Raw genomic sequence first — 20142 nt, forward strand, 5'->3', positions numbered from 1 at the left:
AGACCCTTCCACCAGCTTTCTGGGTTCGAATGATGACTATTTTCTCATTTTCCTAAAACATTGCACTAGGTCTTATGTGTTTATAAACACTTTTGGGTCAATTCTGCTTTTAAAAATTTGCCTCCAAGGATGAGGGCTTCAGCGTAGTTGTAACCTGGGCCTTCTAAATCCTTCTCTCTCAGAGAGAGGCACATTTCTAGATGATTAGAGAACTTCAGGTGGGAACGTTACTCTGCCTCTGGCTTTATGCCTTAAAATATGACCTAAGGCAAGCTATCATTTCCCAGAAATGAAATATGTCATATGTTACTATTAAAGTGAACCAGAAAAAGAGCATTCTATTACAATAATGGGTTTTGTTAAAAAAAAAAAAGTAAATGTCAAATCCCCAAAGGAATAATACATATTTGATACTATTATTGGAACAGCAATACCAGTAATTGCATGAGCTCCTCATATTTAGTATTGTTCATATAGTAAAGGGATTTTATGTAAACCTTTCAGTAGAATTATTGTGTCAGAGGAAAATGAGAAACAGCATCACTCTTTATTCACGCAATCAATATAGTACATTTATTGGGATGACTGTGTGTCAGTCATCAGTCTAAATGCTGGGGATGCAAAAAACAAGAATAGAGCATCTTCCTGCCTTCAGGGAACTCACATTCCAGTGGAGGAGACAGATATAGCAACTAACTACAATGCAATGTCACAACAGCTATAATAAAGATTCCAATGGGGCCATGGGAGTACGCTACAAAGAACTATTCATTATGGCCGAAGGAGTCCTTGCTATTCTTAGTGGCCTGTTAGAGCTAAGCCAGATCTTAAAATATCGCGATGAAGCACATATTAGGCAGATGCAACAGCATGGGCGAAAGTGTAACAGTAGAAAAAAAAAACCATGGTACATACATTTAGGGGATGGTGAGTGGTTTTGTGTAGCTACAGAGGTAGGTCTGCCAAACTGTCTAATGCCAAATACTTTGATGGATTAGTTTGAGTTAAAGAAACTTGAGTGATTTTTGAGCAGCATAATTTTACAAAATGAATGTATTTTACATTATACTCTATAGGGCCAAGGCAATGAGAGTAGGAGACAAAATACTGCATGGAAAACTGTCATTCTCACCATGACTCATCTGTTAACTTATGAAAATACTCTTACATCAAGAAACGCAGGAAAATTGCTCACTTCACGTGCTTATGGGTGGATTGAAACTAATTTTCTAGCATTAAAACCAATTTCCCACTGAGAAAACATGTCACAGAGGATGGCATGAACCTTTATAATTATTAATAATATTTGATATTTCAATGTCACCTTTCATCCTGAGATCAGTCCCATACACATGGGAACACAAGCTCCAAGGAAACAGAGATAATATTAATACAGTAAGTCACACTACATTTTTATCTTTCATATTCCAAGGGCTTGCTGTGTGTTTCTCTCACTTTTAGAAGGTAGAGGATATAGCTGTAAGGCAGTGATTTTTTTTTTATTAGCTCCTATTACGGGAAGGCTTAGGATAGAGTCAGGGCCACAACTTTCCATACACAGTTCTCCTCAAGAGACCAACTTTTGAGGTATCTAGTCCCCTTTCCTTGGCTTCTTTGCCTGCTGATCTCATTCTGAGTGGAGGACACACCAGCAGTGGGCTGTGTCTTCATGGATTCTTCAACTTCCTCAGCAGAGTAATAAGTCATTATCATCATCATCATCATCATCATCACAACAGCTACTACTACTGCTGCTCCTTATAAAGTACTCGCTTGATGTCTGCATTATTCTGCTACGTGAAGAACTTTATGCGTACACCACGTTAACTAATTTCACACCAACATTGTAGGGTAGAGCTGTCCAACAGAACTTTCCGTGATGATGGAAATGTTCTATATCTGTGCTGTCCAATACGGTAGCCATTAGCCACATGTGGCTATTGAGCACTTGAAATGTAGCTAGTGTTGCTGAGGAACTGCATTTTTCTTTTCTTTAATTTTAATTAATTTTCATGGAAATAGCTGCATGGCTAGTGACTATTGTACTGGACAACACAGTCATGGTGGCTGATGGCTTATTTTTTCTAAAAAAATAAAGCTCGGTTTTCATCATCAGTAAGAACTTGAGGTGTGAGTGCATGATTCTAAAATATTCTTGAATCTATAAATATTTTTAAAAGAAGCCCCGTATTCTACATTTGGAGAACTTTTATTCCACTCTTCCCCACCCTGTTAAAATTTGATTTAAAAGACGTCTGTGGAATATCAGGGTAAGGAGAGTCATTTCTAAACAAAGAACACTTACAAAAGATGTGGATGATGTCCTTAAATGAAATATCCTTGTCATTCAACCATCCCACGTGGTCAGCAATGATAGGCACTGGTCTATCCGTTGAGAATTGGAATTCCAATAACTGATTTTCCAAAGGGAGACATTCACCTCCGCTTATAAAACGGAATGGTGAAAGAGGGTTTTATGTTTTGAGTGTCCACGAACATTCACATTTCAGTCCCTGTCTCACTTAAACCACCTCCCCAGGGTTTCTCCGGTTTGTGTGTTAAAATACGGGAATAAACTTCTTTAAATGAAGAAACTGACTGAAAGACATTACATTTCCGCTTAGTCCACCCTGTAACTTAGACTGTTACCACTGCTTGAGAAAGAGAACTTAAGTAGCCCTTGGTTTGAACCATCTGTCGCGAAAATGTGACATATGTTTGCTTTGTTTACTCAACAACCAAGTGTAAACTGATACACTGAACAAAATAATCCGTGTATGGTGTGACTGTGTGTGTGTGCGTGTTTAGGGGAGTGCCTGATGAGTGCGTTAATTTCCTCATAGCTGCCCCGGAGGAACACGTGCCCAGGAGCGCGGAGCAGTGGGATGTCCCTGGGGCTTGGGGCGCGCATCCAGGCGCAGACACACTCCAAACAATGCGCCGCACGCATTCGTGCCGCCGCCACAGCCGAGGGGCGCGCCTGGCTGATGAGCAGTTGAATAGAGAGCTACCCACCCCTCCTCTTTCCTCCTCCTCTTCTCCCCACCCTTACACCCGGGCCTCAAACTTCAACCAAAGCCTGTGCCCTTTTCAATTAACCCCCCTCCATCAAAACGAGCTCTTCTTTCCTCTCTTCCTCGGCCCATTGTCTAGCGAGATGGGTTTACAGATTTGACAGCTGGGCTCACTCCTACTTGATTCAAACTCGGTTTCCCTGAGAGATGAACTTGGACAACAGCAAAGATCCCAAATACACGCCCTGAGCGGCCAGACCGCCATGCATTACAGCGGGCTCTTCACTAGACCCCTCTCTGGACCTAGCGTTGACTTGAGCGTCCCGGGCGCCCCCCGGCGTTCAGGGAAGGGATCGTGCGTTTGGGGCGGGGTATGGGGGTCTGCAGCACTGCTGAGAACGAGTGGTCCCAGAGACTGGGGTGAAGGGCTGTGTATGTGTTGGACTTTTAAATTTATTATTATTTTTAAATGTACCCTTGAACCAGCCAAGATGGAGGTCAGCTCATAAATTTTCCAAAGCCTGGTCTGATGCGGTTTAAAAGGCGTGGGCCGGGGGTTCCGCTTTTGTCTCCTTGTTCAAGCTTGAGGAGAGAGGTAGAGACTGCCTGTGCATGTCTGAGTGTGAGTGTGAGTGTGCGCGCGTCGGCGTGGATGAGTGGGTGGGCGCATCCCTCGATCGCGGCTCCGAAGGACTGGGTTTGAATGTGTCTTTAACGCGCCAAGTCTTGAGTCACATCAGCGAGTGACGTGGGGAAAAACTTTGTGTTTGGAAGAAGGGTCTGGTTCGATTGCCCTACAACAGAAGAAAGAAAGAGCTCTTGTTGCATTGTGCCCTTTTGTGTCTCTGACTGTGTGTGTTTGAGAGAGAGAGAGTCAGTGTGAGTCTGGCAGCGCTCGCGGCCGGCTGCATAGCGCTGCGTGTCCTGTGCGCGCGTGCGGGGTCCAGCCCCAGGCCCCACCGCCGGCTAGTGTGTTCATCTGCAGGGTCCGCGCCGGGGAGCATCGGGGAGGCAGGGGGAGGCTGGCGGTGTGTTGCGGGGTGGCGGGAGCCGGAGCAAACCGAGGGTCCTCTGGCAAAGAAATCTGCTCTCCGAACCTGCTTATCCTTCGCGCAGCTCCCAGTAACCACTAACATCCCTAACGGGCATCAGAGCTGGGGGCTCTCTTTGGAAATCGTGCTGGCCCAGCTCGGTTCTCCCAGCTCGCGAAGATTACCGCATCTTTCTTCCTAGCGCAGAGAAGTGAGTCTGGGAAGGGAAAGAGGGGGCGGGGACACCCCCCCCAACATAAACAAACAAACAAACAAACTGGCTTTTCGCTGCGGCTGGACACGGTCGATTGAGTCCAGGTTGGTGGGATTTGGAGAGTTTTCTCCTTCCGTCGGTTTGGGAACCTATTTCCGCTCTCCCACTCCCCGCTTCGCCTTTTGAAAACGCCCCTCAACTTTGGGGCCCAGGGGCGCGCGCGGCGCGGGGCTGCACCTGCCCTGGCGCTCTGGGGCTGCCGGCCAGCGCGCTCGTCCGGGGCTTTGGCATTGATGCGCCCGAGTCCTGAGCACTGGGCTAGCGCGTGTGCGTCGCGCACGCCAGGGAGGGAGCGGAGGACGCACGGCGGGTAGGGGCTCAGGAGCTGTGTTTCGGCCTCAGCCGGGACGCCGGTTCCCCCTCCCCGGCTGCCTCTGAAAGGAGACAGATCCGGGAGGAGGGGAGACGGCGACAGGGGGCAGCGATTGGTGGTTTGGGTGGGGAGGGCCGGCGGCTGGGAAATCGAGCTGGCGCGAGGAGGGGGCGGCGAACTTCCCGGGAGAAGGGGCTCTTTCCGCGCCAGGGCTGGCGAGAGAGCTGACGCCGCCGTGTGCTTCGACTCAGGGCAGCGGCCGTCTCCGCTCGCAGCGCTCGGAAAGTAACGTTATTTATTTATTTGCTCGCGTTCAGCCTCTTGGCTTGGACCCGATAGACACCCCCTTGGACTTTGGGAGTCTGCGTCCGACCTCTCCAGCCCCCACCCTGCCCGTGCGGGTGGCTCCCGGGAATACACGCACATGCACCTCCCGCACCGCCTCCCCGCGCCCCGACCCTGGTAGGGGTGGGCCCTCACCCGGGAGCTGGAAAGTCCCTCAAGGCGGGAACAAGGGTGGGGAGGGGGGGAGGATCCAGTGCTCTCGGCTCTCATTTCAAAGCGCGCTCTCCCTTCCAGGTTGGATCGGACCTGAACCCCTAAAAGCGGAACCGCCTCCCGCCCTCGCGCCAGCCGCCCGCCCGGAGCTGAGTCGCCCGCGGCGGTGGCGGCGGACAGAGCTGAGAGTTTCCTCCCGCACTGGATGGAGCTGAACTTTGGGCGGCCAGAGCAGCGCGGCAGTCCGGGGATCACTGCATGCTGAGCTCTCTTGGCGAGACCCAGCGGCGGCTCGGGAATTTTTGGGGGGCGGGGACCAGCTGCGCGCCGGCACCATGTTCCTGGTGACCCTGTACTTCGCGCTACCGCTCCTGGGTAAGTCGAGGCGGCCGCTAGCTTTCTTAACACGCTAAGTCTTTCCGAGGGGTACTCACTGCAGCCCCCTCAAAATTGCGGCACGGGTGCTCTGGGTGTGGGAGGGTGAAGTTTCATTTTGGGGAAGGGGATCGTGAATCGTCAGCACCCCGGGCCTGGGAGGCGGTGACGGCGCGGCACTTGCCCGCAGCTTTTCGTGGTTGTTTTTTATCTTCTGTGGTTTTTAATGGCCTAGCCTGGCAGGGATTTAAGGGGTCCGAGCTCTCCAGCCCCGGGCGCGGCGCCCCTTGCCAGTCCCGGGGAGCTCGCGGAGGCGCGGCGGGCAGGTGGGGTGTGGGCGAGCACTGGGCTGGGAGAGCAAACTTCGAAGGGAAAACTTTTCCCCGAATAGCGTTTCGGCGCTCCCCGCCGGGCCGGCTGCGGACAGGGCGCCCGCGCCCCGCCTGCTGTCCTCTTCCGAAAGCCCGCGGGCTTCAGCCGGGCCCGGCGGAGCGAGTGGCTGGAGCTGGGGGCGGCGGGAGGGCAGCCCTGGAGGCCAGGCAGCCTTTTGCGCACGGCTGCCCCGGGCGGCGGGGCCGGTGCGCGCAGTGGGCAGCGCAGACTCCGGGGCAAACCGCGAACGGCCCCTCAAGCCTCGCGGGCCTGGGGGTTGGGGTGTGGGGGAGACCGAGGCCGCAGGAGGTCCCCGGGCGGGAAAATGGACCCCCGGGCGTAGAGGGGCAGGCCAGCTCGCTGCGCGGCGCGCCTCTGAAGCCAGGTCAAGCACGCGCTCTCCCCCGGGCAGGGGCAGCGGGCGCTGCCCAACATTACTCACGCTCCCTCCCCTCCACCCGCAGACGTGCTCCTGGCGGCCGAGGTGAGCGGGGGGGACCGCCTGGATTGCGTGAAAGCCAGCGATCAGTGCCTGAAGGAGCAGAGCTGCAGCACCAAGTACCGCACGCTGAGGCAATGCGTGGCGGGCAAGGAGACTAACTTCAGCCTGACATCCGGCCTGGAGGCCAAGGACGAGTGCCGCAGCGCCATGGAGGCCCTCAAGCAGAAGTCGCTCTACAACTGCCGCTGCAAGCGCGGTATGAAGAAGGAGAAGAACTGCCTGCGCATCTACTGGAGCATGTACCAGAGCCTGCAGGGTACGCGCGGACCGTCCTCGCCCCCCGTCCCCCCCAACCAAGCAGGCGGGCCCCTCAGCCCCCGGTCACGCTGACCTCATCCTCTACTCGCTTCTCCCCAGCTGCAGAATGAGGACCTTTCATTGGCCCCCAGGGACAGCGGCAGCTGGTGTTTGCTGCTTCCCGAGCAGCATTGCCAGGGCCTGGTTGTTGGAAAACCCATGAGGGTGTGGGGGACACCCCCGGGACCCCGCTGAGCTCTCTGAAACCTGGTCAGAGCACCGGAGTAGGAACCCATTAAAGGCCACGCGAGGACCCTGCAACTTCTCTCCAAGGAGAGCTGGCTTCAGAGAATAATAATACAAAGAATTGCCCTGCATCTTGGCTGCAGTTTTCCCCCTTTCTTCTTCCCTTCTGTCCATTCTGACATGAGATAAAGAATTAAGTATAAAAGGTCCGGTAGAATCTGTTCTGTCTTTACCCCTTTCAAACCCCATCAAAGACAGATGTGGGAAAAACCATTTGTCGTTTTAGATTAGCTGAGGCTTGAAGCAGCTGGTATGGTTCAACCTTGGTTAACAGAGAAATGGCTCAGCTATAAAGGTCCACTTGTCACAACCATCCGTTCCAATGGGAATTCTTTGGTCCTTGTGTGCCAGAGGTGGCTCGTGTTTGTAAATCTAACACAAACATCCAGTGCATTCATTTTCCACTGAGACTCACACCAATAATTTGTAATAGCAGATTTGACCTCTCAGCTGCTATTTTCTCCAGAACATATTAATGAAAACCTGTTTCAGAGGCTGACTGTTTAACAGCCTGGGTACTTGCTTTCTGACCCAATGCCATGTTTTGAGAGCAAAGAAATGGGAGCCTCTTTTGGGTCACCTTTCTTTCATTGGCTCCTGGAGGCAAGCTGGGCTTGTGACGTCACTGGGTTCTTCCTCTCTGATTTCATTCCTTTGCAAAGAGTGGGAGAGTTTTCTGGCAAGATCGGGCTGGGTCGCTCTCCAATGTTTTCATGGCACTCTGGGGAGAGCAAGGACAACAAAGGCAGAGGGAATGAAAAGAAATAACCATAGCCAAATAGATGCATTTGAAATCTTTGAAAGTTTCAGCATCTTTTTGTTACACAAGCATAACATAGTTAGAATTCAGTCAGTAACAAAAACTGCGTGAAATATGTCTGTTTTCCACATCTGAACCCAATCTTTCTGTTGTTTTTAGGAAATGATCTGCTTGAAGATTCCCCATACGAACCAGTTAACAGCAGATTGTCTGATATATTCCGGGTGGTCCCATTCATACCAGGTAAGCAGATTTATACTTCCACTCTGCTGCCTTTGCCGGCTTGAAGTCTGTTGGCTTGCATTCTCTTTGGCTCTCAAATAGTGTATAAGTAGATAGTTGAATGGCGCAGTGTTTCTGGGAAATTAGAAATAGGATGATGATAATGAAGAGGCAAAATGCCTAGAGATGATTGTATGACTTGAAAGTAATTCTAAGTGAAGTAATGTGCTACGGTGGTTTGAAAGAGGGTGGAGGGAGTGACTCGGTTGGATTTTTTTTCACATTAAAATATGATTGGCCAACTCTTGCAAAGGGAGGGCCACTTCTGTCTGTAGGTGGCAATCGTATTCTCTTTTTGCTGCTACATACCTTATACAGTGCCTCCCTGGAAATGGGATCTGTTCAAATGATGCCACTTACTTAACGAGACGTTTGAAGATAATCTTGGATTGTTGAAGAATTTTGGTTGGACTCACTTGTCTGCCTGTGATTTAAAGGATTCAGCTCTACCATTTGTGAATACTTCTTTTGTTTCTAAATTTTCCTGAGCAAGTATGCACGTATATAGGAGAATGTATTGCTGTCCCAATGGCCCTTCAAAAAGTATTCTCACTTCCCATGGTTGGTTTGGTCTCTCTCTGGAATTCTACATTTGGGTTAGAAGTGAACTTAGTTTTAGAATTAAGTTTTTCATAACATCTGCATTCAGAAACCCCATAAATAATGAGCAAAGCAGGAATTTCTCTTAATGACATACAGATTCCAGACTGGTGTTGTCTTTATTTGTTTACAGTTAAGACATTTTCTCAAGTGTATACGGCCATTACAGATTATATGTTTCTCAGTGGTTAAACATGGTGGTTAATGTTGAATTTGATTCTGTGGGATAACGGTTTGTTACTGGTGAGAGTGTTCTGGCTTTCTACATGTTTTCCTTCAGAAAGCGGTAGAACCAGGAAAGTATATAACTACTGATGTTGTGTGTGGGTGTATTATATATACATTCATTCATTCACAAATATCCACTGAGCACCTACTAAGTTCTAGCTATTGGGATTTTGCAAGTCGGCCAGACAAATGTTGTCCCTACCTTCATGAATCTTAGTGGCAGCCAGCAACTGACGTTTATGAAGCTCTTTGTATGTGCCAGGCACTGTATCAAAAGCTTTCCATCATTAACTTATGTAATCATCATCAAGTGCTTCTTCAGTATTATTATTTCCATTTAGAGATGAGGTGATCGAGGCAGTGTGAAGTTAGGAAACCAGCCCAAGATCACAAAGCTCCTAATTGGCGGAATCAGAATTTAAACCCAGATTTGTTCTATTCCAAGCTTTTGTAACGCCTTCCCCTTGCTACCCAGAGTGTGGTCCTCAGACCAGCAGCATGGACTCACTTGGGAGTTAGAAGTACAGAATCTCAGGCTCCGTTGCAGACCTCCTGAATCAGAATTTTCAGTTTAAGATCCCTGGGCAGGGGGCTTCACATACACATGAAGCTGGAGAGGCACTCCTCTGCGTTATTCTGTCTTTTGGTTCAGAAGAAAAGTATGGATTTTGTGTGTTGTGTGTGTGTGTGTGTTTGTTTCTGTTTTAGGATAAGATATTAGGGGGTGTGTATATGTGCACACACACACACATATATATCAAAAGCATTCATACGTTATTCTGAATAATGCTGATAATTACTACTCCAGATCCCTACTAATGCTCTCTGTTCCCTTGGTCCAGACTGGACAGTGGCTGAAACAGTGGAGGAGAGATGCGCAGACAAATTATGTGACCCTCTAGGCCCTCATGGGAGCAGGGCTGGAGGAACTAGGATGGGGTGCGGCACATGGGGTACCAGAAGTGAACCTGGCCTTCCCAGTGCTTTGGGGGGCAGCACCTCTTGCCTGCAGCCTGCCTCATGGAAGGGTTACTCGTTCGTCTTTGTACCGATGCCTGGAAGGATATGAACCTCCCCGTGGACAGTGAGAGTGAGGAAGCAGGCAAGGAAGAAGCTTCATTTGGGTTTTAATTTCAGAACTGCTATGAGCTGTGGGACTTTAACAGACTCATTTTCCCTCTCTGGGTGTCTCTTTTCTTAATATAATGAGGCCACTGGAGTACACAATCTTCAGTCCTAACAGCCCAGGATTCTGAGGGAAGATTGAGGTCACCTCCAGAATCCCTCCACTGTGCTCTTGCATTGCAATTTCAGTTCTTGCTTTCATGCTACACTTCAAGTGGCTTGGTCATCCTCGGATACCACTGGTTTTCTGAATTTCTTTTAGGAGTATTAGAAATTCTTCTGCATGAACAAAGTCTCACTCACTTACTTTTTGAATCCCTCTCTCAGCCAGGTTTCTTTTCATAGCAAATATGATCCTGAGTTTGTGAGACCAGTCCTGCTGAGAACCAAAAAGTCATAATGAATTAATCAGAGCCAGGAAGGCCTTGTCTTGAGCTTCACTTTATATCTCAAGGGCATTTGAATTTAGGTTCCAGCACTAATGAGCTTTGACCTCTGACAGTGATTGTGTTCCTTAAGTGGGTATAAGAAAGCCAAATGGAGCCTTGAGAGGTTTTAAGTCTTTGAATAATGCATATTATCCAGTTTGACATTTGTAGAATGAAGAAGGACAGAGAAACAAGATGATAAACGTTGCTTTTCATGGTTTGAATTTGAGTTTCTAGAACATCTCTTCTGTCTTGAAAATCTCTCAGAAGAAACCAGGACAACAGGGCCTGTGCCTTTTACAGATATGGTAGCAATCAGTTTCCATATTTGGATTTCTCTGCCCAATGTGAAGGGAATGTTTATCTACATACATTAAGTGTGAGCTGAATCCTCTCACTGAGCAAGACATGTTTGACGTTCTTGCGTTTCCATTTTCTTTGGACTCCTCAAGCCCACAGCCATCTTTGCCATTGTTTACTTATGACCAGTGAAAAGGTCTTATTGAGGTATTATCTCTCGCCTGGTGGGAAAAAGGAAGGGAACAAAAATAAGGTAGAACCTAAAAACTGTCCTGTGTGTTCTGAAGCGGGAGCTGCAGAAGGGAAATGAAGCAGGCTAGTCAGGCGAGAATTACGGTGGGAGCGTGGAGGGACTATTCTTGTGGAAACTTGATAGCGGAAGCGTTTGGCCTCGAAGGTGCTTTTAAGGGCTCGAGAGGAGGTGCGTTTCCTGTGGGTTGATGCCGGTGTGGTTTTTAGGGGTCTTGAACATCAAGAATCAGGCTGTGAGTGGGAGTACACAAAGGAAAAAGCTAGCCCGTGCAAGAGGATGTCGAGGAGAAAACACACAAAAGTGTCTTGTGAGCCAAGAGGGCAGAGCTGTGTGGGGGCGCCGGAGGCCCAGAGGACCAGCCAGCACGTGGCATTTCACATCTGCATCTCTCTGTCCTGTAACCTCCGTTCCTCCCTCGCCTTTTCTTCTTCATAAAAGTTCAAGAAGCAGCAAGAAGTAAATAGTGATTTGGAAGGAAGATGAACCTGTTGGCGATGTTTTTGGACTCTCTGGAGGGGGAGAACAAAGGAGAAATTTTGAAAATACAGTGGGTGCCAAGAAAAGCCTGAGGATGGGGGATCAGAGGGAGGATGTAAGAACCTCTGTAGCAGCGAGAGAAAAAGAGGGCTCCAAGGTTTAGAAGTATTGATCGGGAGGTTGGATTTTGTAGAGAAGGGTCAAGTGATGCCAGGCCTTCCTCGAATATAGTCAAAGTTGGTGGTATTGCAAACAAGAATCAAGCGGATAGATGGTGGGGAAAGAGTGGTGTTAGGATTTGAACATGCTAAATCGGATGTGCTGAAGGACCAAGTTCTAGCTCTGGCTCTGTCATCACTTCCTCCTAAGTCCCAGGAATTGCTTAGACCTTCCCGGGAAGCCTTAGGATCTTGAGATTGGTTCCCAAGTAGTAATTGGAAATGGTTTGCTCCAGGATGCCCCTCAAAAAAGGGGATGGCCCCTTTTTCTGAATGATGCTGTGAATAACTAGCCATGTCTAGCATTTCTGTTTTAATGTACCTTCATATTTATGGCACTGTTTAAAAAAGCTTTCCTAAAAATTTTACGTGTTGAAGGAGAGCCTTCTAAGGTCATCTGCTGTCTTGTCAAATTGTGATGAGAGAAGGGCTTGTAAATACCAGCTGCTAGGGTTGTATGGTCCTTTCCTTTGCAGTCAGCTGTCTAAAACAGCTCTCTAATCACGTTGTCCCAGAATTTGAGAACGCCGGTTAGTTCCTTGCTACCTTTTCTGGCATATGGTAAACTCCTTAGCATATGGTAAACTCCTTAGCAGGGCCTGCCCTCCTTCTCTAAGCCTCCTCCCCATTACCTCCTCTCCACTCAAACTCCCTGAGCAATCCATTCCCCAGATGTTTCATATACCTTCACCTCCTTGCGCCTTTGCACATGGCTTTGCCTCTGTTTGGGAAGTTTCTATTAGTTCTTCAAGACGAAGATCAGACTGCATCTCTGAGGGCCATGCTGGAAATCCCCCAGCCAGGCACTTCCACTCAGAACTCTCAGGCTGCATTCTGCTCTTGCCTTTATGATAGCTGTTAATCACAGCATATCGAGAGGACTTATTTATGTGTCTGCCTTTCCCACTGCAAAGTCAGAGACTCGCTTGTTGTGCTGGGTGTCTGCTCAGCATGGAGCATCCTTCCTGGTCCTGAGTAGGCGTCCCGTTAACCATGGGGGTTGAATATCAGAGAAGAAGGACCTTACAGACTTAGTCTAACCCTCTGCTTTTACAGCATTGAAGCTCAGAGAGGGGAAGTGGTTTGGCCGGGGCCACACTGCTTGAGGGTGGCTTCCAGGACCTTTGCCAGAACATGGCGCTGCCTTAGGAAAGGCCAGCGTCGGCTTCTTTCTGTTCTCTATACCCTCTGGACAAACTTCATCCATTCCTAAGACCTCAGCTACCACTTACACCAGTGCCTCAGAGCCTTGCCTCCCACTCCAGCCACTCCTGAGCTCTAAACCAGTGTTTCCAGCTGAATGCTGGACAACTCCATCTGGATGTATCTCAGTTATTTAAAACTTGGAGCATTCAAAATGGATCTCATCCTCTCTCCCCTTTTCTCCTTACACCCTTCTCTTCTGGAGTCTCCTGTCCCACATGATGGCATGATCTGCTTAAGTGATAAGCTTCGAGGTCATCTCTACCCCCTCTGCCACCCTCACTCCTTTGGCTGGATCCATCATCAAGTCTTGCTGAAGTTACATTCCATCTTTTGTGCTGCTCTCCTCTCTTCATTCCCTTCGTATTCTCATCTTATCTCTCACTTGAACTTTGCATTGGCCTTCTTACTGGCCTGCCTGTGTCTAGTTTCTCCCAATCCAACGTGGCCTCCTCATTGCCAAGTCTTACCTTAGCGCCTTGGTGGCTTACAGAAACCATCTGGCTTCAGTCTTCATCCACAGATTCTTCTACTAATAGCTTTTCTGTCTCGCCCCAGTTGCCCTGTGTCCAGATAAGCTGGGTTGACTAAGTGCTGTCCCACCAGTGCTCTGGGCAGCTTTGCGCCTACACATCTTTGTACGTGCTGGTGCTGGAGAAAGAACTCATGCTCTGGAGTTCCACCGACCTGGGTGCATCCTCGCTCTGCCTCTCACTTTGTCTTGGGCAGGTCATTTGAGTTCACTGTTCCTCAGGCTCCTTAGATGTAAAATGAGATGATGACAATGCCTACCTTATAGGTTCCTGCGAATTAAAGATGCTATATTTAAAGTACCTAGCATAGTGCCCGGAACATACTTGGTCCTCAATAAATCTCAGTCATTTTTAATGCTGTGCCAAGGTTCTGTTAGCTCTTGGCTTGCTCCTGACTCTAAGACTGGGACTCCTTGTAGCAGACCATATTCCCTGATCATGGAACAATGTTTGTACATCTTGAAAAGGATAGCAATCCGGAGACTTCGGAAAGGCTGCTCATAAACTACCTTGGACAAGAAATGAAAAATCTATCCTCTGTCTAATGGGCCCTGGAGGAAAGTCTTGTCTCTTAATAACCTGGTTTGAGTCTTACCTCCCCTTTGGGGAAGGTCTCCCTTATTTCTGCTCCGAACCCCCTGTTCCTGTGGGGCCTGATCCGTATGCTCTTTGGCCGGAGGTGAGTTTGCTGCAGCTGGTGGTCACCCAGGTGGGAGCTCTTCCTGTGCTTAAGGATTCTTGTGATCAGCCTTCCCTTCTCAGCTTGACTGACTCCCATTCTTCTCACCTTTTCCCATAAATCTTCTTTCCAGTGTCCCTCGTCGCAGGAAGAATTACTGCTTCCCGAGAAGGGCATGCCTTAAAGTTGGGAGATGCTTCTGTCTCCACAGGCTGTGCTAAGTACACTTACATTTCACTTTCACACACCACTACTTTTGGTTTTTATTCTCTCCCTCTCTGGCCCCTCCGCAATCCATTTTCTTTTTTTTTTTGTAGAACAATAAGGAATTCCAAACAGGTAAAGAAGGAAAATGAATTTAAATCACCCATAGTCTCAGCTCCCAATTATAACTACTGTAAACGTGTTGATATGAGACTTCAGATTTTTTCCCTACATATATGAATCTGCGTATATATGTGTGTATGTTGTGTGTGTGTGTATATATATCTTTTTTTTTTGAAAAATGGAGTCATAGTCTACACATACTTTTTTTATTACCCTCCTGATGACCTGAGGAATCTGTGTCTTTTTGTGTCACTGACCACTTCCTAAAGGCAAATTTTATTATTTAGATTAACTGTCAACCTCAAGAAGTTTCATGAATAAACCAGCAGGTCATTCCAGTATCTAGATACTTATGGCAAAGGCCTGAATGTTCCAGTGAAGGCTGTGAAGGTAGAAGACAGTCAAATATTTTGCATAGAGTCACTGTAGGTGCTGTTACCAGAAGAGGGGAGATAAAACATCAGTGAGTGACAGGTAATTGGGTGAACTGAAGATTGTTACAAGGTGCGCAATTATTTATAGCCAATGTGTCTGTCCTCATTCCTTCTCCTTAGTCCTCTGAAGTATTTCTTTCTGCCGTCTCTTAATTTTTCTGCTGTCTTAGCTTGTTCTTTCCAAAGGATGTCCTGTTTTTGTTCTTCAGGATACAGTACTGAATTCTCAAGAGAAGGTATCACATCCAGATTGTTTGGTCCAAAGAGTACTGGTCCAGGAGTCAGGAGAATGGTGTTCTGCTTCCAGCTTTACTCCTAACTTGCCGAGTGACCTTGGGCAAGTGCTTCCCCTTCCTGAGAGCGATCTAGTCCTTTTGTAAAATGAGGGCAGGGGTCTAGGGTGATCTGTAACATATTTTCCTTCCTTCTCGAAGGGCTTGCCTGTTGAATCGTGTATTATTTTGAGACTTAACTGTTTTGCTTTCTAGCGTTTTCTTCTTACCAAAGAAACTGGTGAACTTGCCATATATATTTTTCATATTAATAACATTTATAAAGCATGATTTATTCAATATACACCTTACTTTGAACCAGAATGTATTTAAAGCACCTCATTTGAGTACATGGAAGAAGATAAAACAAAATAAGAACTAAGTGTAGAAAATAGGGACGGGGAGAAAATGAAGCCAGGAGGGAGTTCAGTAGACAAAAGGCATATCATAAGATTATATTTAAACAAATTAACAACAAATTTAAACAAATTATTGGAAGTGCTATGTTTGTTTTACAGGGGGATAAATAAAATCAGTGGACTGTCGATGCAGTCAGACTTTTAGAGGTCGTTCTAGTCCAATCCCCTTATTTTACTGATAAGAAACTGAGAGTTCCATAAATTTCTAGGACAGTAGAGCATAAATTGTGTAGGACAGTGATGACAAGTAAAATTAGGTGTGTGTTTGTTTTTAAATTGATATTGGAAACTCTCCCCATCCTGGCATTTCCCCGCCCTGTTTAAATTGTCCTTCACCTGGCCGGGTCTGTGCCCGTTAGCATGCCACGCTTTGTTTTTACGCAGTCAGGGTGAGAACCACAGCTTCGGATAATGGGGGAGTTGTCCATTGTTTCGGGATTGTTGCGAAACAAGGGTTGATTAATAGGTGTCTGTTTGGCAACAGGAACCAGTAGCCGGAAGGTTAATTTTCGTATCTTTTGGCCCCATCAGAGTTGTCTGCAGGGGAAACTGAGAAATCGTTTGTTACTTTAAGCCCTCTCAGTCCTCGGATTAAAAAAAAAAATTCATCTTTCATCTGGAATTTTTTGTTAAAGAAGGTAACCACTTCCCGTAATTTAGAGACTCAACTAGCTGGGTCAGTGATGGAAACGAATGGGTGATTTGCATAAGGGGCTAATTTATTATGTCCCCTGGGCATTTCTTTCATCTCTCTTTCCATTCTAATTAATGTTCTAAGAGGGTCTATCACCATATCAGAAATTAGGGGTGAAAGCAGCCATTGTTAACCTTTATTCTTCTGATTTTTTGTCTTCTGTGATCTTTTAACCATTTTCTTTTCATATCCAGGGATTTGCATAGATAAGGCTGGGAGTGTATGGAGAGGAGATTGTAGGGGTGTGCTCTTTGTTGATCTTTGTTCAAACAGTAGGTTGTTGTAAAAATAAAAATGACTCAGGATAGCTCTCCAACCGCGGAGGGATTCGCAAAGCGTACGGAAGGGTACGACCGGGGTGCAGAATTGCTTCTAAATTCGAGCCCTCTGAAGCATCCATCTAAACTGCATACACACACACAGATCTAGATATATTTGTGTGTCTGCCTGCTCACGTGTGTCTATTTATAGTGTGTGTGTGTGGACGTCTATATCATTAAAAATTTTGGCCCCAAAAACGTCTTCCTTGACATGTGTTTCAATTGGTTCTGGCTGTGACAAAGGCAGCTGTGTGTGAGAGAGTGTGACACAGCTGAGGAAAGGCACGAGAACAAGCAATTTCTTCGGAAATCAATTGCAATTTACTCCTACTAAATTGGCCCAAGGTCCGCCCCGTCGAAGCATTAGCATATGACAGACTTTTAATCATTTGGTCAAATGGCCTATTTTTGACCAACCACAGTTCCCTCTGGGACTCTGCCCATCAGTCCCAGAACTCTGTAATCTCTAAAGCTGCACTCTTTTTAAAGGGATGGTGAGTGTGGGGAGAGGAGTACCTCTGGGGGACCCTTGCTGAGCGCCCTGCATGGCACAGCCTGTTCATGGGCGTTATTTCCTTTTGGTCCCCCACCATCCTAAAAGCCAGGTGTTATCTCTGATTTCTGAGGAGGAAACCTGGGCTCAGAGAGATTAAGCAACTTTCCCAGGGCCACACAGCTGATAAGTAGAAGAGTTCAGATTCTCATCTTGTTCCCCATCTCCAAAGCCTGTGCTCTTTCTGCTGTTACGTGATGAAATTTTAAGCACAGACCTGAGTCCTTGATTAAGGAGAAGATATGTGGTCCCTTCTCTCCCTCAATTCCCAGTTTCTTCACCTCTGTCTTCCACCTTAAAACTGTTCAACAAAGGGCCTTCAAAGTTGAAATATAAGCCAATTTCTATTACTTTAATATTTATCCCTGCATTCTGTGGGTTCTTAATTGACAACCAAAATCCAGAACATGCACAGTATTAAAATCATTCCTGCGGAACTGCAGAAATATTAACTAAAGAAGCAATTTCTGGATTGTATCTTTTTTCATTTCAGTGGGAGATGGAAGGCTTCTAAAGTAGAGCAGAGTGCCTAGGGCCATTTTTTGTCATGTTGTCATATAAATAGCATTACGCAGTGGTAAAGAAAGGAATACATAGTTTAGTCCCACTTTACGGTGACCTAATATGCTATTCATTTGTCTTCGCCATGCTGGTACCACTTTCCTTTACGTCCCTCTGAAGGGTCTAAGAAGCACCATGCTGACAGTTATTTCTGTTGCCCTCTGCACATTATCGTTTTGTATACAGTTAATAATGTATGAAAATAAGTATTGACTGCATTCTCTGTAGGAATAGGCCAGCAGGTTTCTTAAAGCCCATGTTTATGAAATGTTTCATTGATCCCTGTTACTACGAGTTTCAAGTAAACTCTTGATGAAGAAGATACCAGAGGATCCGTGAATTCCGGAGTGTCCTTGAGGGAACCACTATATTCTTGTAAGCTTGGGAATGGCAGGAAGCACATGAATGGGAAAAGAAGTGGCCAGGCTGAAACTCTAAACATATTCCCAATGGGAAATGATTACCCTTTCCATGAGACCTCAAGAGAAATAAAAGCAATAATTACAACGGCTGTGAGAGGCAATGAGCTAGGTGTTTCACAGGTAATAACTTCTGTCAACCTTGTTTAATAATGGGTACTCTTAGCCCCATTTGATGGGTAAGGAAACTGAGGTTGAAGTAAGAAACTTGTCTGAGGACACACACCTGAGAACTGATAGAGCCACAGTCTCATCTGGGAAGTCTGGCTCCAGAACCAGTGCTGTAACAACCATTTGCAGGAGAGAGAGTCTGGGAGGGTTATGTGCCCAAACTGCATGAAGGAGTATTACGCATTTCAAACTGAGGGATATATATGTGAGTGTGTAAATAATATATATTTTATATAATACATGTAGTTACTTATTTATTTATTTTTTTGGTGAGGAAGATTGGCCCTGAGCTAACATCAGTTGCCAATCTTCTTCTTTTTGCTTGAGGAAGATTGTCGCTGAGCTAACATCTGTGCCAATCTTGCTCTACCTCGTATGTGGGATGCCCCCATAACATGGCTTGATGAATGGTGTGCAGGTCTGTACCTGGGATCTGAATCCGTGAACCTCGGCCACTGAAGCAGAGTGCTCGAACCTAACCACTATACCACCATGCCGGCCCCATGTGTTTATTTATTTTTGAATGAACAGAAGAATTGGTCAGTTTCTGTAATCTTTGTCAGTGTTCAGTATTTCAGTGTGATGGAATGATGTTTTGTCAAATCCATTCATCAGATATTTACTGAGAACTTATTATGAGCCTAGTGTGAAGCCTGAGTGATTCAGAGGTAAATAGGACCCTGCCATTGCCTTCTAAGAATTCTCTTTTTTGGGGGAATAGGTATAAACAAAACAAATTATGATGCAAAGTGGTAAGTGAATGAGTACAACTCTGTACAAGGCTCAGATATAGCCCCAACGAGGGAGTAACTGACTAGATGGAGTTGTGGGTCAGAGAAGGCTTGCTGAAGGTGACTTTGAGCTGAGTTTTGAGGAATGGATAGGAGTGTTGTAGATAGAGATGGTTGGGGAGGGCGTTCCGGGCAAAGGCGACAGCATGGGCAAAGGCATGGAGTGTCCAGGGTGCTAGTAATGAGCCACTTGCTACGGCTGGAGCACCAGGTACAAGCCGTGGTGGAAGGAGAGCTGGGCAGAGAGGCAGACTGGCCATACTCGGGGGTTTGGCCTTTGTCTCAGCAGAACTGGGGAAGGAGGATGGCTAATTCACCTCAGCACTGCTGGAACTTTCAGGTTGAATCATACGAAATTGCCGTTTTTGTAGGTCAACATGGTAGAAAAGCAGAAATTTCATATAGTTCAACTTAATATGGTTTCGTGTCGTAAAAGCCTACCCAGGGCTCTGGATGCTCCTAGACTAGAGAATGACATAGGCCTGCTGTGGGTGAGGGCATCACAGAGGGCACCCTTTGGGGAAGTGAAAAATGAGGCCAGGAGCATCGTGCTATTTGCCTCAGCTCCTGGTGGACACAAAGCAACTGTAGGTCAAGTTCAAGCTCCTCTCTCACAGCTTTGCCTTTTCCTTGTGGGGGAAAAGGTACACAAGGCTCCAGAATGCAAAGACCACGTGCACACAGCTCCCCATTTAGGTGCCAACAGTGGGCAGAGGAGCAGGAGTCAGTGGGGCTGCCTGGGCCTCATAGGGTGGTCCTGGGAAGGTGGGTGGGACACATATAGAACAGATGACAGCAGAGCAGACAGATGCCAGCAGGAGTGAGTGCAAGAAGCAGAGTGGTCTGGAGCCACGTCGTGAAAGGTCTTAATGCTTGTGGTAGGAGAGAGGTGTTCCTGAAAATTTTTCAGTGGGGCCCCTTGGGCACTGAGTGACCTGCCTGGTGAAAGAAGGCCTCCACGGATGGGCAGTGGGTATGTGGACAGTCTTGGACCCCTGAGAGGACTGGCTCCCCACCTGCCTTTCTGCACCAGTCCAGTCCCCACCCAGCGCTGCCCTCTGTCTCAGGCTCGGGATGGGCTTCTCCTTTTTCACTTGGGGCCAGTGGCTCAGGCATGGGCGTTTGGATCCCCAGACCAGCACTGTCCTGCGGCTGGGAGGGCTGGCCCTGCCC

General features: G+C 47.2%; 1 protein-coding gene across 4 annotated transcripts in view; it reads left to right on the forward strand.

Annotated features, from left to right (window-relative positions):
* Nucleotides 1–4462: 4462 nt before the first annotated feature.
* GFRA1 (GDNF family receptor alpha 1) overlaps nt 4463–20142 on the forward strand; it is a 211332-nt gene continuing 195652 nt past the window's right edge. Inside the window, exons 1-4 of one of the 4 annotated variants that reach the window (XM_070482607.1) lie at nt 4463–4629; nt 5212–5505; nt 6342–6635; nt 7842–7925. In XM_070482607.1, the coding sequence (XP_070338708.1) occupies nt 5466–5505; nt 6342–6635; nt 7842–7925 (418 nt within the window). In that variant the 5' untranslated portion in view covers nt 4463–4629; nt 5212–5465. Of the gene's footprint in view, nt 4630–4689; nt 5095–5211; nt 5506–6341; nt 6636–7841; nt 7926–20142 lie in introns of those variants that run through there. The other 3 variants (XM_044750282.2, XM_014849273.3, XM_070482606.1) reach the window with 3 other exon arrangements.

This window comes from Equus asinus, chromosome 2, assembly GCF_041296235.1.
Source record: "Equus asinus isolate D_3611 breed Donkey chromosome 2, EquAss-T2T_v2, whole genome shotgun sequence".
Lineage (NCBI taxonomy): Eukaryota > Metazoa > Chordata > Mammalia > Perissodactyla > Equidae > Equus > Equus asinus.